This window comes from Homarus americanus, unplaced genomic scaffold (assembly GCF_018991925.1).
Source record: "Homarus americanus isolate GMGI-L3 unplaced genomic scaffold, GMGI_Hamer_2.0 scaffold33468, whole genome shotgun sequence".
NCBI lineage: Eukaryota > Metazoa > Arthropoda > Malacostraca > Decapoda > Nephropidae > Homarus > Homarus americanus.
In genome coordinates, this window is record NW_024714177.1 from 2,373,625 (window position 1) to 2,399,547 (window position 25,923).

Here is a 25,923-nt window from a genome sequence, read left to right on the forward strand (position 1 = left end):
CACGTACCCCACGGTATTTCCTCTTATCAGTAATAGTAGCATACGCAGTGTTTACACAACTTGAAGAGATATGTCCATCACTGTCCCCATTTTAATACATTTACAGACTACTTTTTATTGGTTAATTAAATATATAAAGTAAATAAATAACTATTATTATTATCTAAATGTACAATCGGGGTCAAAAGTCTTGAACATAATAACAATAATAAAAACATGTTTTAATTCATGAAACAGTCACCAATATCACAATAAAATGTTCCGGTTCCGGCAGGTTATTTTTCTAAAGTTTCGTCCGGAACCCAAACTTCATAAAAATTGAGATTCTGGCCGGCACTAAGTTCCGGTGCATCCTTAATTGTACCAACAATGAAATATTTACTCTTTTGTCTTACTTCATTCCATTTGATGCATTTGTATAGATCATATCCGATGTATGAATGTGAAATTTTATTTTCTAGTAACCTGTAATGCTTTTCTCAATCAATTATTATCCATTACAACGAAATTACTTTCTATCTAACCTATTCTATATATAAATTGCATTATTGTCTTGAAATGCACTCAAGATACCCACTTCCCGCTTTGAAATGAACTTACCCCTACAGTACCCCATAGTCCACCCCTAGGCTCCTCAGGTATGCCACAGGGAAGCCAATATTTGGTTGGTCATTTGGTTTCAGCTGGTTTCCCTGGGTTTGAAGTGAGTTACATGTGATGTAATGAATTTACCTGTATAAACTCTTTTGTTCTTAATTTTTTAATTTTTCCTCATGAAATAAAATATAACAATTGTATTTGAACTGTATGTATTAAGGGCGCCTAAGTTAAGATTCCCGGGACGCTGACAAGTCTTAGATGATAACGTTTCACTACTTAACTATGAATGAATCTTACCAGTTACCATCATAATCACTGTTGATAAAACACAACCTCTCGAGGAATCTTGATCTGGCAATATTGCACGAGTCTTTAATCACTGTTACCAATATTAAGCTTCTTGATGACTCTTGAATTGGTAATGATGAATAGTGTCCCGTAAGATAAATAAATGCAAGCACTCACAACACTTCTCTGTTGACTATGGCCTTCAGTTGTCTCTGTTGCAGGCTTCCCGTTGTTACTCTGTTAATGTGGATAATATTTACGGTTCATAATAATAAAAATAATAATAATAATAATAATAATAATAATAATTGTACAGTATATAATAGTAATAATAATAATACGGGAGTCGTCAAAATGGACACAACGTTTTTAGCCATGACTTGTTGACACAAAACAATTAATATATTCAACTCGTAGTCTATAAAGGTCTCACCTGAACCAATGAGATGGAATAGAAGCCCAGCTGTTGTGGGTATTTGTCCACTTACTGGCATCTTCCGTGACCATCTATAGGTTCAGATCTGCTCATGAACCAGTCATAAAAGTCTTCTATAACCTGATGTTCATAAAACTTGGGATCGTGTAATCGAACACACAGGTGACACAGTGTGCGCTCCCCGCCAACTGTGGAAGGCTGGTAGTAATCTCGCCAGGCCAAGTACTTCTGGTACTCCTGTAATATAGGTATATACTGTTCTCAGGCACACTCACAGTAAAGACACTGAAAGAAACTGGTTTCTTAAGTTAGGTGTACGTCACTAACATACTCGGAATAAACAAGTGTGAAATACCTCAGGGTTATTCGCCAAGAACTCGAGTTTAGCAGCGAGTTGTTTTGGTGCGTACTGTCGAGCATCGAGGTAGGAGTTAGGTGGGAGGAGAGCTGAGTAGTTGGCCGAGCCGAAAACTATGGGCACCATCGGGTAAAACAGGAAATTGTAGAGCTTCTCTGTGACGTAGTCAGTGCAGAGGGAATTCTCAAAGGCTAGAAAGAAGAGATAAGTCTCGCCAGCTTTTCGAAAACAATTATATTTTGTCGGGTCGTACTGATGCTTGACGTACATTGATTCGCCGCACTTTAGAGTACCACACCTGCCGTAGACATCAACAGGAATATGTTTTTGAAGGGCGTGTACATACTCCAGACGGCCGCTTTTGGCCTTGCAGTTGGAGATAAAAGCGACAATAGGCTTGCGTGCATGCCAGTCTCCTGGGTGTGGCAGTGGAGGGATACGCCACGAGGCAGGCAGCAGCTCTGCCTCATCACGACGCACGATGAATCCATGAGGCACCATGACGTCAGAATCTCTGCGGTAGAGCATCGTGCGGTTGAAGACACCATTGAGGGAGCGGTAATCTGTATGGTGGATGCTGTTGGCCCTGGGCGGTGCCTCGAAGGTAGTGATGATCCAGGGTTGGGTAGGGTCCCTGGGCGCCAGTTGTTCCAACACTCGCTGCTTGCTTCGTACACCTCGTAGGTATACCACCACAGCGTCGACACGAGCCACCTGTAACAGCCACTGTACTACACTACTCTGGGTACAAGGTAGTACATTACATCTTGAAAACACCAGTTACAGTCATTTTATTATATGTTATATATTGTAGCATAAACCATTATATTTCATAAATGATGTAACTAATTTAAATATTGTACTGTATACCTGAATGATATTATTATTATTATTATTATTATTAGTAGTAGTAGTAGTAGTATAACATTTAAAGTAGTAGTAGTAGTAATAGTAGTAGTAGTAGGGTAGATGTTTTTGTATTAGGATAGTTCAGTAAAAAATGGTGAAGGTATGGCCATACGGGAAGTTGGCGGCCATAATTAAAAATAAAAGTAGTAAAGTATTAGTGACTGGTAGTGGGTGGACGTTGGGCGTGAGTTGAGGATTACGGGGCCGGCGGTGACCATGGGTGGTGGGTGTAAAGTGAGTGGATGGATGGTGGGTGGGTGGATGAGCGGTGGATGTAGGCTAGGTAGATAAGTGGTGGGTGGGTGTATGAGTGATGGGTGGGTGGATGAGTAGTGGGTGGTTGGATGAGTAGTGGGTGGTTGGATGAGTGGTAGGTGGTTGGATGAGTAGTGGGTGGTTGGATGAGTAGTGGGTGGGTGGATGAGTGGTGGGTGTTAGGATGAGTGGTGGGTGGTTGGATGAGTGGGTGGAGACGTGGTAGTTGAGGTTCATTCAACTCTCACGAGGATGACAAACAAGTTCCGGGTTGTGTGACTAACCGCCACATAACGTTCTCACTCAACTCCTCTAACCATTACAGTGTGAGTGTGTGTGTGTTCGCAGTCGCGCTACGGTCATTAATTGAGCCTTGCAGGTGTGGGAAAACCTGCGTGGGAAGGACAACATCTGCCAGCAGAGTTGGTGGCACCAGCCTCGGCGCTTGAATAGTGTTGTGGACGCGGGAGGTGGGTACACCAAATATTAATTCAATAAACGTGAGATGCCATTACTGTTTACCTTACCTATTCATATAACATACCCTGATATCTAATACATGTATGCATACCAAATGCTACGTATGGATACAGTCAGCATTTAAGCATGGATGATGTCTTTTTAGACTGTCATTCCCTGTTGATATAACCATATTAATTATATTCATATGAAACACGTTAATGACAAACGGCAGGAAACGTATTATTTATTACATAGCAACCATTGTGATATGCTGGTCTACCACCTTTACGCCTGGTCCCTTACCATTTCCCCAAAACATCCGTCCGATGTGTCATGTTGACATGAACAATATTTTTCAGATACTTTTTTGAGCGACTGTACATGATGGGCTAAATGTAAACTTGTATGACGATTTTACTGAATAATTTACCTGTTTATCTGTTTGTCTATCTATTTGTTTATATGCCTCCAAACTACTGTACCTCCACACTACTATACCTGGGACACGTTGAAGGTGAAATTACAGGGTTTAGGACACAGGCCTTTCTTGATATGGGTCAACTGGGAATCCCAAAATTTCTCGTCGAAAGGTTCTGACCACAAGAGAAAGGTGGGCACCTCACCTGACCTGAAGCTGAGGGAGAGAAACAGGTGTGTTAACGAGCAGTTGATGGTAGTTGTGTGAGACAAAATGGGGGGTAAGAGTGAGGGGTGAGGTGAATACTTTATAATATAGTCCCATCTGCATTTCACAGATACTTTTATTTCAATACCTGATTTCAATACAGCAAATCTAACCTAACCTAATGAGTTATACAACAAACTCATAAAAAAATGTTGCGCAAGATATATATAATTTCTATGAGCCAAAGAGTGAACACTATTCAACATTTCTCATTGAGTGAATGAATAAATCAGTGAATGAGTGGATGGTAACTTTTGGCCTCAAGCTGCCGGGGGTTTGGTGTGTCTCAATACTGTACCGGTAATGATTTAATACTTGATATAGTCTCTCTTATATCTTTCAGGTGGGCTTAAATAACTTAACTTTACACCCTCTGAGCCACCTGCTCTGTGTGTGTGTGTGTGTGTGTACTCACCTGCATGTAGGAGTGGTTGGGGAGGGTGTCAGAACAGCGTCACGGTAGGCGGACATGAGAGGTGAGAAGTACTCGTCCTCAAACTGCGGTGGAGCATCTGCAGGAGAAAACACCATTAGCCTTCACGACAACCAATATGATCAACTCACCATGATAAACACACAGTAACAACAATACCAACTCGAAAAGAATGGAAACAAGTGCCGATAGTTAGGTGTTAGACCATGGGAGGGGCGGAGAAGACACTCGTCAAAACCATGTGGAACTGACTATACTGTACCACGTGGACTAAAGGTAGCTGACTATACTGTACCACGTGGACTAAAGGTAGCTGACTATACTGTACCACGTGGACTAAAGGTAGCTGACTATACTGTACCACGTGGACTAAAGGTAGCTGACTACTGTACCACGTGGACTAAAGGTAGCTGACTATACTGTACCACGTGGACTAAAGGTAGCTGACTATACTGTACCACGTGGACTAAAGGTAGCTGACTATACTGTACCACGTGGACTAAAGGTAGCTGACTATACTGTACACGTGGACTAAAGGTAGCTGACTATACTGTACCACGTGGACTAAAGGTAGCTGACTATACTGTACCACGTGGACTAAAGGTAGCTGACTATACTGTACCACGTGGACTAAAAGACTATACTGTACCACGTGGACTAAAGGTAGCTGATTATACTGTACCACGTGGACTAAAGGTAGCTGACTATACTGTACCACGTGGACTAAAGGTAGCTGACTATACTGTACCACGTGGACTAAAGGTAGCTGACTATACTGTACCACGTGGACTAAAGGTATACTGTACCACGTACTATAAGTAGGCTGACTATACTGTACCACGTGGACTAAAGGTAGCTGACTATACTGTACCACGTGGACTAAAGGTAGCTGACTATACTGTACCACGTGGACTAAAGTTAGCTGACTATACTGTACCACGTGGACTAAAGGTAGCTGACTATACTGTACCACGTGGACTAAAGGTAGCTGACTATACTGTACCACGTGGACTAACGGTAGCTGACTATACTGTACCACGTGGACTAAAGGTAGCTGACTATACTGTACCACGTGGACTAACGGTAGCTGACTATACTGTACCACGTGGACTGAGGCCAAATCACCTGAAAATATTCGACCACAGCCTGGTCCACCTGAATAATAATAATAATAATAATAATAATAATAATAATGTTTTCTCGCGTGATTGCAAAGTTTGTCATCCCCCTGCCACCTCTCTACCCCTCCCTCCTTTCCATACCTATTAGATTACGTGTACTGTACACCTAATGCTAAGTGTATATATTAAGCTTATTACCTCCATGTTGGTGAACGTGATAGATGATTAGTGTAGGAGAAATTCATATATGAACTGTACAGGAGAGCTTAGTGGTGTATGAATGCCCTTTGTGGAAGAGATACATGGGGAAGTTTTCTGCTGCCTGAAAGAGCTGTCATGGACAATGGACTCGCTATTCGTTTTCAAGATATAAGAATAGAGGAAACTGCAGCGGGCCAATTGGTCGATATTGGACAGTCCTGTTTACACCCAACCCCTATCGCTCATATATCCATCCAACCTATGTTTGAAGCTATCCAGCGTATTCGAGTTAATAGTGATATTTGGTAACTTGTTCCACTCAGCCACTGCTCTATTTTCAAAACAATGTTTTCCTATCTCGCGCCTAAATCTAAATTTGTCTAATTTAAAACCATTGCTTCGAGTTCGCTCCTGGTTGGATAGTTTGAGTTCCTTTGTTATATCACCTTTGTTTAGCCCTGCCAAGACTTCCATTTATACACCTCGATCATATTGCCCCTCACTCTACGTCTCTCTCGAGAGTGTAAATTTAGATGCTTTAACCTGTTCCTGTTTGTCTTCAACTTATCAAGGAGCTCCTCACTCCTACACCGGCCAATCTCATTGCCTCCAGACAAGATATTGTCCATCCTGTCAACTATATCCCCCACCCCAGCTCCTGGCAAACACACCCTTATCCTATTCTAATTTTTACCACAAAAAGCTCTATCCAGGTACCGTACCTGGGAATCACCAACAATTAAGGTTTTCGCACCTTCCTTGTCAGCCCTGTCCCTGACTATGTTACCGTCCAATTCGTCTATCAAAGGACTAAAAGAGTTAGAACACAGCCGTTGTCGTTTCATTGGTGTCTTTACATACCACCAGTTTGGTCATTGCTCTCCTCAGACACGGGTTTTCCTTGTCTCGTGTCTTCCTCCTTCATCCTCACAATCACTTCCTTTAATTTAAAGTTTTCGTCCTTGACCTTCACTATCTCGGCCCTCAGAAGGGCACAGACCTGCTCACAACTATCACTAGCCAGTACTAGTGTTAGTTGCAAAAGAGATGAGAAAAGAACGGCATCGGTATACTGTAGATGGCGTTGAACATGAGAAAGCCTTTGATAGAGTACTGTACCCAAAGCTGTAAAAAGTAGGATGACATGAAGATTAGGCACCCCAGTTTATTTCACCGGAGGATTAAATACCCTAACGCTAACCTAACCAAGTATACACCTAACCTAATCTTACCTAGCTTAATGAACCTTAACCTAACATACACTTAGCCTAACCTTACCTAACCTAACCAAATCTATCATAACGTATCGTAACCTAACCTTACCTCCCCCCTCCCTCTTGTTGTGTAATCGTCAGGTGAAATAAGCCCTACCCCTCAAAGACTCCGCCCTTCCCCTTTATAAACTTGGTAAAGTACTAAATATCATCATATAGTGTAGTCCGCTCTAATAGCCAGGTGCAATTATACATCAGAACAGGTCATTTGTTGTTGTTGTTATAATGGAAAAAAAAAGCCTATTAGACGTGAGGTGAGTGAGTGAGGAAAAAACCTACCTCGTGTTTTCCGTAGCAAGACGAGGAAGCCTAAAGAAAAGGTCGCCACAGCACCGGCCTGCAGGACCAGCTTCAATTTACTCAACGACCGGCTCATCTTTATGGAGTAAGGGCTATGGTGGAGGCTGCAGGGTTGTGGTGGAGGCTGCAGGGCTATGGTGGAGGCTGCAGGGTTGTGGTGGAGATTGTTGGGTTGTGGAGAAGTTGTGGGAATATCACCAGCTGATTTATCTTATAGTGAAACCTAGTTGATGTGTTTTTTTTTCTTCCGTTACAATGTCTCATTTAAAATCATTTATATTAACTCGTAAATTCCGGTTGACTTTTTTCTTCACCGTTCTTGACCTGAACAACAAAAGGTCAAACTCTGAAATAAGAAATTTTGCTATGATGAATTACAAAGGGTCCAAACAAAATAAAAACAATTTGTATAACAAAGGTATATACAACACCCAGGAGCATAAGGGTACAGTTATATATAACACCCAGGAGCATAAGGGTACAGTTATATACAACACCCAGGAGCATAAGGGTACAGTTATATACAACACCCAGGAGCATAAGGGTACAGTTATATACAACACCCAGAAGCATAGGATAGGTTAAAGAAACTTAACTTGCATTCCCTAGAAAGACGAAGAGTGCGGGGAGATATGATAGAAGTATTTAAGTGGGTGAAAGGAATCAGTAAAGGGGATATAGATAAAGTTCTTATAATATCCGAGCAGGATAGGACTCGGAGCAACGGATTTAAGTTGGATAAGTTTAGGTTTAGGAGGGAGATACGAAGAAACTGGTTCACAAATAGGGTGGTGGACGAGTGGAACAAGCTTAGCAACTTTGTAGTAAGTGCGGGAACTCTGGAAAGTTTCAAAAGGAGGCTAGATAGATTCATGGATGATAGAGTGGTAGTAACTCTCGACAGGAGCTGCCATGCACAGGCCAACCGGCCTATTGCAGACTCCTTATTTTCTTATGTTCTTATATACAACACCCAGAAGCGTAAGGGTACAGTTATATACAACACCCAGAAGCATAAGGGTACGGTTATATACAACACCCAGAAGCTTCAAACCGTGCACTGTCTTCCAATCTCCGTTGGTGGTCTCTCTCTGCCTCTGCTTGCCTTCTTTCTTCGTCCTCCACACGTCTTGTAGCAAAGTCGTGACGCCTTTCATCCCTCATAAACTTCATTAAAGCAATTATCTCTGAAGACAACGCTGGAGATCGAGGTGAAGGGCTGCGCGATGTGGTGGGAGCTGGAGCGTCCTGTTCAGCCTGGTCATCCATCTCTGCCGAGCTGTCATCCGACTGACTCATCCAGGCGTTGGCTCCACGACTGCGTAAGGCACGAGACATAATAACTTAATCTGTGTACTGTGTATTAAATCAATGTTGACCGGTCAGCCCGTCGGATAAACAAGATCTGAGACAAAAAATTAATTAAATGCACAGATAAGTAGATTATATATATAAAATATATATAATGGAATGGCCGCAGTCAATGTGTTCGTACGTGTGTGTGTGTGCGCGCGTCTCAAGCAGTGTCTCGCTGTGAGGGAGAGGAGGCGATCACAGTCAGTCACCCTCTCAGAGGAGGGTGATATGAACTCTACTCACGCATGCCCTGAACATGCCTTACACCTTGGAAATCCTTTAGAACAAGGTCACACAGTTATGGCACTAAACACACAATGCACTATACACTTCACAGAAAATCACTGTCACTGACACTGCTCAAAGTTGCTATAAATTCTTTGAAGCAGGGGTCCATAAGCCGGTCTTGCCACAAACTTTACACTTCACTTGTATAATGGTCCAGTATAATGACACACTGCACCATGCATGTGTTCTGGGTATCAAGTTCTATCTACAGAAGCGAACACAAACACCTGTAGAGTTTTCGTAGGTTCTATTTACTAGATAAACAGATATGTACACAAGGGAGGTGGCGCTCCTTACTCTGTATGGCGTCAATTCGCCGCTAGGCGATAATTGGCAAGTGATACATTTAGGGTTGCCAACTCGGATTTTCAAATGTCGCTAGGCTGGTACCTAAAAGTAGCCAAATGTCGCTAAATCTTCCATGCAAATAATATTTTCATAATGCCGACTATAATGGACGGAGTATAAATAAAGTGCATTATGTAAAAATAAAAATTATTTTTTTTAAAGTTTAATGTGCACACTTACCTATTATTCAATAGTAATTGCATCCCAGTCCTCTCCGTAGTCGTCGGCAGTGTGAACAAATGTAGAGCTGGAAGCATGTGAAGTGCTTGGTTCAGGTTCTCTTGTAACTGTATGCCTCCACAGTCCCTATCTTTCTTAAAATATCACTAGGAAGTTCATAACTTGCACAACAGGTGTTCTGTCTTTTTAACCCATACTTTATTGTAAGAATTGCCTTTAATGTCGATAGTTTCATTTTGTTGCGCAATTTTGATTTCACAAAGTTCATATTACTAAATGTGCGCTCTACATCTGCGTTTGAATGCGGAAGAGATAAGGCAGCGAGTGCAATTTCAGCCAGATCATGGTAAGGGTTTTCACCGGTCGCATCTCTGTAATTTGCCACTTCTGACCACAATTTTAGGGTGTTAAATGCATGGACGGGCTGACATCAAGTGATCAGGAAATAGACGTGTCCCTCCTTCTGTACCACGACCCGTTCAAATGTATTAAACTTTTCTTATTATTTATTGTCCCTGTAACCCCGTTGCTATATATTATGGCTCGAAATTAGGAAAACTGAGTTTTCATGGACAGTCCAAAAGTATCCAGAAAGTCGCTAGATTTCTGTGGATATCTCTAGATTTGCGACAAGTCGCAAATCGCTCTAAAATGTCGCTAGAAAAAAACAAAAAGCTCTAGATCTAGCTACAAAGTCGCTAAGTTGGCAACTCTGCAAACTACTACTATTTATTAAGCTACATTTTTTTTGGTGTCGGAGAAGGATGAATGACAATTGGTTTTTTTTATAAATACTATACTATGGAAAAACAGGGCTTAACCTAAGGATGAAGAAGCCACAAGTTCAAAAAACTGCCAGGGCAAACTTTTTTGGAGTGAGAGCTAAAATCTCTTCGAACAACCTGCAAAGTGTTGTGCCGGTGTGGGGTTCAGGATGTTTGGTTCACACTCAGGATGGGGTGGAGAAAGGAAACTCACAATGTGCTCTCTGTATACATGTTGTATTGGATGTACAATGCAGCTTGTTGCTGGGAAGGCAGCATGGTTACAAGCGTGATGTAGAGAGAGCTGGTTGGTGAGGATGCTCAGAGGAGGACCAGCTTGTGGGTCGTCATGCTCGCCGGCGGGAGCGAAGACCGCCAGGCAGGCGGAGGAGGAGCGAGGGCCGCCAGGCAGCGGCGGAGGAGGAGGTGTTGCTGGCTGGTTGGTGTAGGTAGAAAGAGACAGGTTATGAGGGCCACTACTGCCACCATTTATGAGGGCCTCTGTGTGCCAGTAACAATTCCTTTTACTCTCATACTTATTACCATTGGTAGCGTGACGAGAGGAGGCTCGTGGGTAGATGTAATGATAGTATCGAGCAATAGGGAAGAAATAACGGCAAATACTGTAGGTAAATAATAGACACAATATACAAATACAAAATTTATTTAAACATTAATATGAAATTAGGAGAAAGAATTTATTTGTACCAACAGACGAAATCTAGTACTAGGCCCTCAGGCTCAACATACACCACTACTGGGTGGACATACTCAATAACACACAACTCTTATAGTCACTTAGCACCATAAAGACCAGGGCAACTGCCACTGCCACCTTCAGTCGTCAGGAGTGATACTCAAGCAACAGCCATGGGGTCCAGCCACCATGGGGTACTTTCCGACGAACTCTGGAGATCCCAGTGGATTAATCCCACCACACAAATAGCCCTCCTGAGTTAGACACTCATCCACCAATGATGGGGGCTGGTAGTGGTGTGTGGCTTGGTGATCCGGGGTCACCTCGCAGGCCGAGCGTTAGGGCCAGACGAGCCAGCTATGGAGGCCATAGGTAGTCTGAAGTGTCTGACGGCCGGGTCTCACGAAGGTAACTGATCCTACTGGACCTCGGACATCTCCCCAGACATAGTGGATACAACCTCCACGCTACAGACACGGCCTAGGCTGCGTTAGGGACCTGTATGGGTGAAGGGACGGGCACTCACTAACGGTAGAAATACCCGCGGCGCCCTCACTCAAAATAGGCCTGGGAGTCCACCTACTTCTATTCCGATGAATGAATTTACTGTACCCTCTGACGTTGAAACTGAGACTATAAACTCAGTTTCATTCCCTACTATTATCTTCACTAACAATGCTCTGACTCAGCTATCAAAAGCAAAATTAAATTGATTACAAAGGGTTGGATGGCAACAGGTCCCAACATACAGCGTCTGCTACGAAATCCGTGGATTATATTCAAAGTTCCCTACAAACAAAGACGGGGAAACAGAGAAAACGGGGGACGTTTCCACTGGGGAACTCAGAAGGTTTTGTGGACGTTTGAGCATAATATGAATCCTTAAGGTTTTCAGGTTAGCCGTTATCACGATCATGACAAGGTCACCACGAGGTCAGGTCTTAAATAGTGGGGGGTAGGCGTGGCTTAGTAGTTGACCCCCGCTCCGTGATGTATGGCGGCGCTGGTTGACCTAGACCACGAGGCACACACTGTGGAATTCGTGGGGTCGGCTACGCAGCGAAAAACAGCGTTTGCAGGGGAGAAATCCACTACAATACTCCCCCTTCCCTCCAGGCGGTGTAGGAGACTTGTTGTCTGCAGGGTTGCATAGCACATGTGAGGCAGAATGGGCAGTGCATGCCTCATGTGAGACAACGGCGATGGCGTGGATGAGCCGGTCGCTGGGGACAACTGTCTAGATACACAATATCTGTGGGAGTAGAGAGGGAGAAAAAGGATGTGTGGAGGCGATGAATGTTGTGATTCCCTCACGGCAGGTACAGAGTCGTCAGATGCGCCTGCTGGGGTGTGTGGGCCTGGGTCAGGAGCAGGGGCTGCGTCAGCAGAAGCGGATGAGGGCTCGTGACAGCAGCTGGGTCCACGACAGCAGCAGGGTGCAGGACATTAGCAGGGAGTACCTGAGGGAGAAAAGAGGGGTGTGTGGGTCCGCACTCAGGAACAGGGGCCGCGTCAGGAGAAGAGGCAGGGGGTACTGCTGGGCCGGGGTCGGCGTCTGAGGCAGGACGGGTGTGTTGGTCCACGTCAGGAGCAGAGGCCGCATCAGGGGCGGCAGGGGTTACTGCTAGGCCGGGGGCGGCGTCTGAGGCAGGACGGGTGTGCTGGGGTCGGTAGGACGTGGTGCTTGGGGCAGGAAGAGGAGCTGGTGTCTGCTTAGAGAAGCAGTGCTGCTCTAGGGTGTCTAACCTGCGGTGTAGAGACAGTAGTTGTAGAGCCGACGAGAGCTGCTTCTGTGTGGATAATCCAGTCTTCCACGTTGCTTGAAGACTGGGAGCGTGATCAGTTTCTCCTCCATCCTGTGTGAGTGCGAATCTCCGGGAGTCACCATTTGTGGGGTTCAGGATGTTTGGTTCACACTCAGGATGGGGTGGAGAAAGGAAACTCACAATGTGCTCTCATGTATACATGTTGTATTGGATGTACAATGCAGCTTGTTGCTGGGAAGGCAGCATGGTTACAAGGTGTACTGTACACTGTACACAATTTCACAAATAATTAATTTGCTTTCTCATACAACCTATCGGCCTTATTCATTATTCATGTAAATATGCAATACCAACCACATACACATTATACCAGTGCATTTTTATATAACTTATTGTTGGTCTTAGTCATTATACCTGTATATAAACAATATAGGTATGCAGACAATTACATATACAGTACAATAAATGTATGCAAATAGTGCACATACCAGTATATAAACAATGACGCCAGTAGTAAATGATCAGCAACACAAGCAACAGAGACCCCCAGAAGATCCTAGCAACGACCCCGAGACCCCCGTGGGCGGAAGCCACAGTCAGCACCCAGCAAGCACAAGTCCACAGAGAGTGGCAAGAAAGAATGGATGGAGCCTACCGAAGTCACCACTGCGCATGCACGGCCTGCATATAAGGCCAAACACTTTGGATCAATTACAATCCAATCAAGGTCATAGTTTGTACAGAAGATAACTTGGTGATTGGAGTAATCTCCCACACCGAAATTGAACACCTTGACGAAGACGAGTTAGCCAAATTGATTGGTGACCAAGTTCACATCCTAAGGAAGCTGACCAGTTATGCGGCCCTAGTCAGCTACCCGAACACACTCCCAGAAGAAGTACAACTGGGATGGAAGACCACCCCAGTTAAGCCTTACGGTGCAAGACCTACACGATGTTACAAGTGCTAGTGATATGGACATCCTGTGAAGAAGTGCTGCACTAGTAAGGTCTGTGCCACGTGTAGGACCACCGGGGCACCAGCACACCACGTGCTCTACAACACAGAAGAAATGCGCATTTTGTGGCAACCTTCACTCCTCTGATTGGGAACGTCCCAAGTGGAGGGAGGAGCGCAGGGTAGCCAAAGCACCATCTCAAAAGATCAGCTACAAGGAGGCTCTCCTTGAAGTTAAGAACAAGAACCACAAGAAATGAAGAAACAAGAACCTAAAGAACAAGACCCAGAAGAATAAGATCAAGAAGAATGGAAAGTGACCCCCCCCCCAAAAAAAAATACGATAAAAAGGTCAAATTCATAAGTCTCCAGCCATAATAACCACAGCAGTTGACAGCCACGAAATCATATCAAGTAAATCAAACAAGCTACACAGATCATCTACCAAATAATTGTTTGCACAATGTACACGAGGCCAAACACATACATTCCCTTCACAGACTTAAATTCCATCTTTAACAACACACACTTACCTGTAATTCTAATGGCTGACCTTAACGTAAAACACACAACATTCTAACACAATCGCACCAATCCCCATGGTCAGCAACTACACACATTGGTCACAGAAAAATTTCTACCACACTGGACCCTTCTTCCCCACATGCTCTGCTGGCAACGGCAGAGACGCCTCAGATATCATCATCACAAACACTCTGGCCCTTCAATTTCAACACTACATTTCACCAGGCCCCTGATCAGACTCAGGACACATACCCATCACACTACACCTCTCCAACAACCTCATCCTTCTCCCAGCACCCACACGACAATATCAATATGTAGACTGGGATGCTTTTCAATCCACACTTACTGAACAACACTACTGTACACACACAACCTCGAATACCAACCCACAGGAAAAATAGAGGAAACATGGTCACAAATTTTTAACACAATCACCACCACAGCAGATACACACATACCAAAACACCAATACAAATAAATATACTCCTTCATACCCTCTACAAGAATATAACATCTGTTACACTGCTAGAGACGACAATATGGACAGAGCAAACAAAACCTCACACTAGCATAAGCAGGCATCACCACACTAAGAACACGTATCATCCACAACCTCCACCACGACCACGAAGTGAACTGGGCAAGTCCCGAAGAGGCCTCCCAGAAGCACAGGACACACAACCCTTGAGAGTTCTGGCAAAGGACTGTGTAGTGGACTTCTCCCCTACAACTGCATAGCCGCACCACCAGCTGCTACCATCTTCCCTAGCAACGAAACTAGCGGCAAGCGAGCGGCGTCACCAGATGCTATCGTATCCTAGCAACCGAGCAAAAGACCGGTTACTTCTCGGGTTTTCCCAACATGACTCATGGCTGCTGGGTATATAAGCTCTGTCTCTCCATTGAGATTCATTCTGGTCTCTCTTCTTGAACAAGCAACACCTCCTCCTCCGCCGCTGCCTGGCGGCCCTCGCTTCTCCTCGCCTGCCTGGCGGTCCTCGCTCCCGCCAGCGAGCATGGCGACCCACCAGCTGTCCTTCTCTGAGCTTCCTCACCAACCAGCTCTCATTCTGCCCATCTTCCTGAACACGCAACACCTCCTCCAGCAAGCTCCACGCTGTCCAGCTTTCATTCAACCAGGAGGCCAGCAACAGGCAACATCTTCTCTAACGAAGCTCCTGCACATCTTCCTCCTTCAACACGCTACTCACCGAACGTCTCTACTGAGCAGCTCCTCACCACAGGGCACCTCCAGCACCAGACTGTCTATCATATAACTTATATTATACAAGAAAACCACCTTAGAGTTTCCATCCATCCTGAGTGCTAGACAACATTATACCACGAATACCTACAACTGCCAAGCTGAGGGGGACATCTCGGCATCCCTTCGATTATCTGCAAGTTAATGGTAGACGAGTCAGAGAGCCAGATGAAGTAGCAGAAACATTAAAACAACACTGGGAACACATTTTCCACCCAAAAAACACCACCCAACACAGACCCATCTTAGACCACATAAATAACATCACCGCACAAACTCAAACAGTACACTGCAGAATTACACCAGAAAACACAAAAGACACCACCACACTAACACAAGAACACATCACAGTGGACAATTTTGTGAAAATCACTTTCTCCTCTGACCAGGATGCCGATAAATTTCACTCACCAGCAACATAAAAAAAAACTTTTACTGTACTTTACTTTTATCCACTTCGCCACTGCTCGGCTCATTAGCCGCTTGAGCAGTCAATTACATCTCTGGTATGCACTGTTGGCATGTACTGGCACCAGAATGTATCTGTACCTGCTCCAGTGCTGGTCAAGCCTGGTCTTGAAGGAGCTCACATTCGGTGCCATCACATCACTCTCTAGCAAATTGTTCCAAGAGTTTGCCCTCACAATTTTCTGTGGCTTCTTTAACTATGAGACGTTGAGGTGTGACCCCTAGTGGGGCGGGCATCCGCCAGCTCCAGATATGGACACTCTAGCATATCTACGCCCATTGAGGCCCATCTGCAGCCAGATGTAAATTAAAGTGTCTCTACAATCTTTTTTCCACCTTCCATACACAAAATTTGTTCACAACAGAGAATTAATCGAGTGTGAATGACTATACACATTTAACTCGTACAGTAGTTTAATCAAATATCTGTTCAACATCTTTACATTGTTGTTACACTGTGTTCAAGAGCAATACAGCTTAAGTCATATACATTCATTCAGTTACAGTATAATTATACCAAAACACTGATCTCAACAGATCTAAATTTCCATTCTCGAGGTAAGTAAACACACAACAAAAACGGTTTATTAAGTGACTCATTCAGTTACATAGGTCTGGATTCACAAAGATTCTGTATGTTAACTTTGCCCCTATATGGTGTAGAACAAATCTAGTTAAGGTACAGGTTCAGTTCATTTCTGATACCATTTTAGATGTTATGGTTGTATTGCAACTTTAAATAAGCCAGTTATATGTGTTCTCATATCTTCAATAACAAGAAAATGTAACATCCAAACTTTGAGCACCCTGACCCTGGTCTTGTATGTTAACACAGTTTGAGAACTTTCACAGTAGTGCAAATTTCATTCTCACAACATAAACTTTCTTTCTAATTGGTATACAGGGCTAGTGTATTATATAAAGGGAGGCACAGTAAGAGAACCTTGGGAGCTGAGGGAGTGTCGATGATATGGAAGATGTTGGGCCAGATAGATGGGATGAAGAAAATCAGCTATGGTAAAGTTTGGTCTTCATGTACAAGAGTTTGAGCATCTTACACAACACCCTATAGAGTCCCAATGATATGACACCCTTAAAGTCTTGAGTTTACAATTCATTATGGCCCCTGCTCATAGACTGTGACCAGTAAAATAAAAAATGTACCTGAATATACTGTACAGTATACACCTGATTACTGTACTATAAAAATTAATAAATGATGTGTGAAAAATTTTAAGTTTGCTTACAACTGTAAGACCTTCACCACACCCAAGTTAGTTTTACATGGGTTGACATAATGGGCGAGAAAGTTTTAGCTGGCAAGAAAATTATGTTAGAAAATCATAGTGGGTGGCAAGGTCTATAGAATAAAAGGTCTTCTTATGCACATGTGGGCTGAGCTTGATGATGCACCCCCCCCCCCTCTCAGTCTGACACCTACATACCAATACTGTAAATTGTATTTGCAGTATTTCACACTACAACACATACGATTAAAAAGAAGTGTATTATCATCTGGTCATATAAATCCTGTTAAGGCAATAAATATTGATAGACTTGCTATAAAAAAAGTTTATTATATAGCTAAATAAAATTCATACAGAAATAATACACCAGTTAAATAAAAAATCTGGAAATCTATTCATTATACAATCATCAGACACATCATTACTTTGACATTTTGCTCACTACTTTATGTGATTAACACATAAATTATGAAAAAAAAGGACAGCAAACAAAATATGTAATTACATTACCTCAATAAGTAATAAATCAAGCTTAGCAATATCTGATGACAATACAGTATATTTATGGCTCCTTTACCAGGTTTTAGGGCCTTTTCTTCGTGATGGCATTTGAAGATTTGAAGCAGCGAGTATGGATCGCAAGCATTTAAATAAGCTATGTAATCGTATTGAAAACAACAGTAAAGTTTTGCTATTATACTCAGGTGAGCACAACCACTCATTGCCCTGTTTATACTACTCAATTCCGTATACTGTATATCACACATAATTTAATTGGAGGAGCAGCACAGAGTAATATTTTTGCATAACTTTGGTTATACTAGTTCAGAATAATATTGTAGTTATACAATACCTTAATTGTCTCACCTCATGTTGTAGATAATTGCAACCTAACATAACCTTCCTTAATTCTTACTAGATGTTTTGGTATTGGTTGACCAAGTGGATAATTTTTCATATTTTTCTCAAATACTGTAGTACACTAAATTCAAAATGTACACTACATATTACTGTTTTAACATTAGGAGAGATAGTATACTGTACTAACCACTTAAGTAGGGGATCCCCTCTGAGCTAAATAAAATTGTCTGGCATTAACCAAATAAAATATTAAAACTGGCATACCTAAAGTGAAGGGGATAATGGAATCTTGCTTTCCGCAGAGGTAAACTCATCTCATTTTCACTTCTACATGCTGGGGAAACATGTGTTTCTTGCATGAGGAGCAACCATACAATGCACAATTACTGAGGATGGTCTCACATGTTTATAATCCCACTTTAAACTTCACAATTGCAAACAGTTAAGAAAATAAAGGAATCACATGCACGTCTGTATACTTTCAATGTGTGCTGTATTGAGCTGGATCACGGGGGTGCATGACGTCATGCGCAAGTAGTTGTGTTTTCTTCCACAAGTGACCAGAGCTTGTATTCTTTGGACCTTGGTGGGAGATAAAATCATGAGGAATTTGTCAAGGCCATACCAACAGGTTGACTCACTTAACACTAAAGTGAAGAAAATAATGAGATGATTGTAAATAAATAGATATTTATTCAGTAACTGACTGACCAACTGATTTAAAAGACTGTGTTGATAGCAGAACATGACATTAAGGTAGTCAACATAGAGAAATGAAGAGGTTTAATAAAGATGATGATGGAAAATAAGGCTAAGTATCATAGACTGTAATGACTTATGATGCAGGGAAGAGGGTAGTGTTAGACATGTACAGTATATGAATACTCTGAAAAATATCTTTAAAAAATTATGGAATGTCTATGTTAATTCTCCAGGACTCCTTCAAGACTTTACTACTCGGGTAATAACACAACCACATCTTCCTGTCCTCAAATGTAGCAATCATGTTTTTGGTGATGTGACCATCTCCTAACTCAAGTTTATATATCTCATTCATATAATGTATCTCTCCTGTAAATAAAGTACAGTACTGGATTCCACAACATGAACCCCTATAAACTGTCTACCAGAGAGGACCTCCCTTGACTCTGAGTAATGCAACATTACTTTTGGCCCCAACTGATTTGAAAGACTTGTAGTACAGCACAATATTGAAGGTAAAGTCACAGGTAAGCAAATGTCTTTGCCAAACCAACAAAAATTTAATTAAAAAGAGAATGAGCAGAGATGAGGTAGCTCCTCCTCCTGGTGTGTGACACAAAATTCAACAAGATTCTCAAGAGTTCATGTTGGGGATTCAAAGTAGACATGATACTATTTCTGAAACTTGTGCACTGTACTGTATTATGTGTGTGTGTGTGTGTGTGTGTGTGTGTGTGTGTGTGTGTGTGTGTGTGTGAGTGAGTGAGCACTGTATTATGTGTGTGTGTGAGTGAGCACTGCATTATGTGTGTGTATGAGTTCGCACTGCATTATGTGTGCGTGTGTGTGTGTGTGAGTAGAGAAAATTTTTATAGTGTCTATTGATCTCTAAACAATTGACATGCCAACTTTAACATTTATATTACAGTACAAAAATTTAGATGTTGGGGAGCTACACAGTACTGTATAAAGTATAATTATGTCCACAACATCTGAGTTTTTGTACTTGTTTGAGTTTAGGGTTTCAATGATGTCATGACATTGACTTCTAGGGCCACAGACGCATGATATACTGTATGTCTTCTTTATGTACACACAGAAACAGGCTCAAAAAAAAAAATATAATCCTCATTTTAAACACCTGACATGACTTAATAAAAATATTATCATTTGAAAATTTTCTTGTCTCTGATGCAGAGGAAAATATTCTACACTAGAAATATTACCGTACATGCATAGGAGTTAATACTACTGTACAGGTTGACAACCCTTTATCCGAAATTCCGAAAACCGAAAAGCTCTAAAAACCGAAAGTTTTTTTTTTTTTTTTGTGGGGCAAAACTTTTTTCTTTTTTTTTTAAACAGGGATTAGCCCACCCGGGCATAGATCACTGACCCACATCGGGGCCTGGGGGGCGAAAATGTAATAGTAATAATAATTACAATAATAATTATTCATAGTACAGTATAGTCTGGATTTACGCGGTTTTTGTTTACGTGGTGCCTTGCCAGAATGAAATGTTTTAATTACGCGGTAAATTTGGTCATTTACACGGCGAGCAACTGGAGAGGTCCAGACTGCCGCGCCATTTTTTACCCACACGGTCCAATCTTGACCATACGGGGGAAGCGGCGCGGTGAGTGGTGTGCATTAGGTCGCTCTTACGTTATCGCTGACGTCATATGACATATCGGACTGTGATTGGGCCACGCATCCTTACCACTCACGCATTCCCTCCGCCGCTAGCTGTGATTGGTCTAATGTAACATGACGTGCCCTGCCACCAGAGGGTAGAAGTCGCTGACCTAGCCGGGCCTGTCTCATTGTTTTCAGTCCGCGTATACAGTTCTCTCTTGTGCCCACTATTCCCCTCACGATGGCTTCCGCGGGACCCCCACCACCCGAGAAAAGCCTTGAACCTGGACCAAGCCATGATAATGTGAAGGAAATCATCGAGTTGGGGGGAGAAAATTAAGCTCATCCTTGACAACGACCCAAACAAGCACCGGTATGAAGTGTCTAATAACCTTCTGTCAAAAGTTATGGAGCCGTATATCCAGATCTATCTCGACAACATCAATGCTAGTCGTCAACTTAGTATTGAGAACTTCCTCGCCCGCAACCCATCACAACCACAGCCAGCCCAAGACAGTGATAGTGACAGTGAGGATATGGACTTTGAGGGGTTTGTCTGGGAGGCCCTGCAAACCTCTGCGAGTAGTGAAAGTGATTCACCAGAGGGCAACTAATCTGCCCTCTGCCTCGGAGCCAGCCGCCATCCACGTGTGCCGACCCAGCTTTTCTACTAACGTAAGTGTTAAAAAACCTAATATTATTGATATTTCTCTTAATTATTAATTGTGTGTGCATACCATCATAAAATTAAGATGTTATTTTTACTACAACGTACGTATTGTGTCGGAAAAAGTAGAATTTGTGGGTCGGCCCAGTCTCTATTTCAATTAATCCCATATGTTCTGTTATTTCATTTAAGTGTTTTACGTGAACCTCCACGGGTTCAATTGACCGCGTAAATCCAGACTATACTGTAAATAAAATTTTCAATAAAAAATACACCAAAATAAAATAATATTGATAACAATAATAATAATAATAATAATACAGTAACAATAATACAGTACTGTAATATTAATAAAATAATAATAATAATAATAATAATAATAATAATAATAATAATAATAATAATAATAATAAAGAAATACACGAATGAAAAAAAATCAAAAGTGAGAAACACGACCTAGACCTATGAATAATTATTATTATTATTATATTTTCGCCCCCCGGGCCCCAATGTGGGTCAGTGACTTGTGCCCGGGTGGGCTAATAAAAAATAAATAAATAAGTAAGTAAGTAAGTAAATAAATAAATAAATAAATAAATAAATAAATAAATAAATAAATAAATAAATAAATAACCATTCTGAAAACCGAAAAATTCCGAAATCCGAAATGCCTCTGGCCCCAAGGATTTCGGATAAAGGATTGTCAACCTGTACTGTATTTTGGAAACCACTTATTATTAATGTTTCAGATTGATTCTTTACGGGAGTCCTAATAATAAGAGGCTGAAAGGTAAGAACTGAAAGATAAGAACAAGGTAATTTTTCAACTTCATGTGTTAGTGATAAAAAATTATCTACATATGGCAAACTATCGTTTTGCTTATAGAGGTACAGTACTATTAATTCCTCTTGTCTGTTTAACAAACCCAGAGTAGTGTGCATTATACTGAGATAATATGTGCAACACATACAGTAATGAAACACATTACACCTACAAGAAAGAAACAAACAGTATAAACTATAACACCTAACATTCATCCCGTACGTACTTCACATACACCTGTCACATACACTTGGGAATATTTTGTAAGTAGGTGATCATCACAACACTTCTTATACCTCTGTATACAGTGTCTCATAATGTAACAATTTTTTTGTAAAAAATATATATATACACATCCTTAGAATAGATCTTGTGAAAATACCTGGGGAAAAAAACACTCCACAACTCCCTCCCTTGATCCTTAGGGTGTAGTCACAACAAGTGGACGGAACAGTATCATATTCTTGGAAGAATCTGACAGCAAATAATGCTCCTTATAACAGTACAGTTTACTATACTGACTTAAGACATCACTACATACAGTACTTCAAAACCCTTCAAGTGAGGAGCTATTCTATGCATCCCTTACAGAACCATGCCTTACCCCCATTTGTAAATAAATTGCAGAAAAATCATTTATTAATTGATTTCATTTACATTTTTGTTTCCTCTTTTCCGTTGTATATTTTGCCGAGGTGGTGTTGGGTGCGTGAGGTGAGTCATTGTACAGTATACAGTATTGTGTGACTCCCTTCAGTCCTTACCTCAGGTTGTCATCCCCTCAACACCTTGATCTGGTTGTATGGGAATGTCCTTAAAAGATCTGCGAATGACAAGTGAGCATCAACGAGTCAGAAGTAATGAAAGGGTATATACGCCATAAATCTCTGATCAACTAAAATATAATCATGGAGATTTACATTTAGAAAATATGTTCTAGATTCATAACAATAAATATGGTGTTTACCAAAACAATAAAATGAAAATAATAAGGTGTTAATACTTATTTATATCTTTACATATTATTAAAAGTACAAACTAAAAAATTAAAGCTGCTTTTCTATACAGTACAAGTCAATGCATTTTTTAATTTGGGTAGTACAGTCAGTCCCCGACTTACGAAGGGGTTAGGGGCCGACGACCAGGTCGTAGGTCGAAAATGCGAAAATAATGCATAGAAAATCTAAAATGGGTGTCTCTTTTTCTTCTCAGCACCACGAGAACTCTCACTTTTAAGCTTGCCAGCAATTTAAAGTTAATTACAAACGATAATTTTGTCAGTACACAGCGCAATCACTAACGTCGGGACTCGAAAATACGTAAATTGAAAAATATTTTATACGACTGCGGCAGTCGTATGTCCGGCTGGTCGTAAATCGAGTAGGTCGTAAGTCGAGGAGTACCTGTATATATAAAATTCATAATTTAACAAAATTATAACATGTGCTTGAGTTTGACCTGTTGTGAAGAGTTGCCAAGAATATTATTATTAAGTATTGCTATTAAGGAATAAAATTTGAGAAACAATGTTGTAATCCGGATTAATCGATACAGGACTGTACAGTACGATCACTGGGTGAGTGTGTGTGTGGTTTGGTGCGAGTGGTTTTGTGTGAGTAGTTTTCTGTGAGTGTGTGTGTGTGATGTGGTGTGGTGTGATGTGGTGTTATGTGATGTGGTGTTATGTGATTTGGTGTTATGTGATGTGGTGTGATGATGATGTGGTGTTATGTGATGTGGTGTGTGAGCACTTGATCACTTAATAACTTTCCGATACTTCCTTTCCTTATAAATAATATTTCCATAGACATATTACCTGAATTTCTTGACTCTGCTCAAAATACTATAACCAACAACAAGATTTCAGGTGAATATACTGTATAATAGTGATTTACAACTTTCATATCATTTGTCCCAATAGCAATAATGTCCAACTGGCACCAGTAGGGGGTACCTATGATACCCATGGGCACTGCTGACAGAATATTGTCCCTCCTATAATATCTTGGCACAGATTGTTCATGGGTACAGCTGCCCCAATGGTTTCATTACAAAAGCCACTATGAAAATATAGATAAAGTATACTGTTAATAATATGGCTCAATTAGTGTTGCATTGCAAATAGTGAATCAAACAGTCTTATAACCATCAACAACAATTTAGTTTTGAGCCTGTCACTAAAACCTCTTTCACTTTCTTTTCAAGTACTGTATGAACACTTTTGAGCGATTCCTTGCTCATTTTTTATCAATCAGCCTGGAGACATTCACAACTGTGGGCGCACAGTACATCCATGACTGGCAGTATTCTTTCTGTGATCAAAGTTTATTTACCACTAGCCAAAGCTCTGATAGCAATATATCAATGTAACACTTACACAACAGCTGTGTTTCAGAACAGTTTCTGGCAAATGGTTTGCTAAAAATATTGTAATACAGTATTCAGATAACGTAAAATAAAAATATTGTTCCAACAAAATAAAATTTTAATCACTTGTAATCTATGTGACACAACTTTCAAAAATTACGTTTAACACGTGTACTGTACCGGTAAAAGTTACAAGGTCACATGCTCTTACACACAATCAGTGTGTAGTTCATTCACTGGGCTGTATCATCATATCACCGGGGTGGGTCAATAAACTTAACATGAGTACAGTACACCTCTAATTATGCCAGGCATCCAAAACTGATATGACATGAGCTGACAGGCACAGATCTGTTACAGAATAGGTGGCACTAGTTTGGTATGAACCAGGTAGTATTTAGCTGCCAAGAGCTGGTGGCACTTAGTATAAACTTTGCAGCACTATACAAAATATGAATTGAGCATTTCTACACTGATGTGGATTGTGTATGGATTCGGACTTTTTTCTTAGGCACTGGGCTAGACTGAGTAAAGGCCAAATTTTGAATACCCATGGAGGAATCTGGGGCATCTTCTGGGGGGGCAGGTTTGGGCTTCCTGAGGGAAGACCTCAGCGGAGTTTTATTTGGGTCAAAGGCCACTACACCATTGGCTCTAACGTGACCATTACTTCCATTGGCTGTGATCATGTATGGCTGACCACTCAACTGTGTCATTGCCACTCCATTGGAGTTGCGATGCACTCGTGCCCCACGTTGGCTACCCCTGCCTCTGCTTCCTGTTCTGCTATGGTGTGCATGACCATTGCCAGTGTCCTTGAAGTTTGGGTTGGAGATGGTAGTGGCAGCTTTGCCCTCTGGATCTCGATTGTATACTGTAGGATCCCCGCCAAGCTTGCGAGACCACCCAAACTCTATTCCTGCACCCACACCCGCCACCACACCTATAACCACTGCCATCACCTGAAAAGTATTAAAGATGTTGATAGTGTACTCTACTACTAAATACTGTACATACAACAGTAAGGTATGATTACTGTTTATACTTTTAGAATTAAATATATTATGTGAAGATTTGTTAGAACTTCAGTCCTTGAAATACTGAAAAATACAGAACAATCTTTTACTGAATACCTGTATACAGTATAGACATCAAGGCTTCAGTCATAATGAACCTAATTTATTAAATGAAAGTTTGGGGACAGAAGATATGATTAGATACTGTACATTGATAATTACAGTATATATACGAGTATATAACATGTGAGGTACGGTATTGTCAGTACTACATGAAGCACATTGAAAAGTACATTATACATTTCTGGTGAGGTCTGGGGGCCACAGGAGGACCTACCTGTAATATAAAGGCCCAACTGAGTATGACGTAGAGGCCAGACTGCTGGCCAACGCGGAAAATGAACACCTCCAACATGAAGAAGAGTACACTGATGACTCCACACAGCACTGTTGGTGAAGTCCTCGTGTTAGTGAGACAGGGCACTTCAGAACATTTTCAATATACAGTACAGTATTGTGGAAATTATTCATTGACTATGTCAACCTGCTAAACTCCTATCCTTAAGTAAACCACCAACACATTAACAGGTTGATGTTTTAACATTTAAGATGGTGTTTTAATTATTACTCAAGGATAGCAGTTTAACAGGGTGGTGGTAAAAACAC

At 41.5% G+C, this 25,923-nt stretch overlaps 2 protein-coding genes across 3 annotated transcripts in view; both read right to left on the bottom strand.

Annotated features, from left to right (window-relative positions):
• Positions 1-138: 138 nt before the first annotated feature.
• On the bottom strand, positions 139-9,297 carry LOC121876749 (4-galactosyl-N-acetylglucosaminide 3-alpha-L-fucosyltransferase FUT6-like). Its single transcript, XM_042382124.1, has 7 exons — positions 9,264-9,297; positions 7,302-7,668; positions 4,409-4,505; positions 3,807-3,942; positions 1,680-2,396; positions 1,322-1,561; positions 139-1,125 (listed from the first exon to the last, which is right to left on the bottom strand). The coding sequence occupies exons 2-6, from the start codon at positions 7,396-7,398 to the stop codon at positions 1,373-1,375; spliced, it is 1,236 nt and encodes a 411-aa protein (XP_042238058.1). The 5' UTR covers positions 7,399-7,668; positions 9,264-9,297; the 3' UTR covers positions 139-1,125; positions 1,322-1,372.
• Positions 9,298-22,762: 13,465 nt separating this feature from the next.
• Positions 22,763-25,923, bottom strand: part of LOC121876760 — a 52,925-nt gene continuing 49,764 nt past the window's right edge. For both annotated transcript variants that reach the window (XM_042382135.1, XM_042382143.1), the window contains 2 exons: positions 25,595-25,704; positions 22,763-25,203 (listed from right to left, as the gene is read on the bottom strand). In XM_042382135.1, coding sequence (XP_042238069.1) covers positions 24,709-25,203; positions 25,595-25,704 — 605 coding nt within the window. In that variant the 3' untranslated portion in view covers positions 22,763-24,708. The remainder of the gene's footprint in view (positions 25,204-25,594; positions 25,705-25,923) is intronic.

Coding starts and splice junctions, on each gene's coding strand:
- LOC121876749 (XM_042382124.1), bottom strand. CDS start 7,398: ATGAGCCGGTCGTTGAGTAAATTGAAGCTGGTCCTGCAGGCCGGTGCT. Junction 4,506..7,301: donor CTTGCTACGGAAAACACGAG/GTAGGTTTTTTC, acceptor TTTCTCCTGCAG/ATGCTCCACCGCAGTTTGAG. Junction 1,562..1,679: donor TCTTGGCGAATAACCCTGAG/GTATTTCACACT, acceptor CCTATATTACAG/GAGTACCAGAAGTACTTGGC.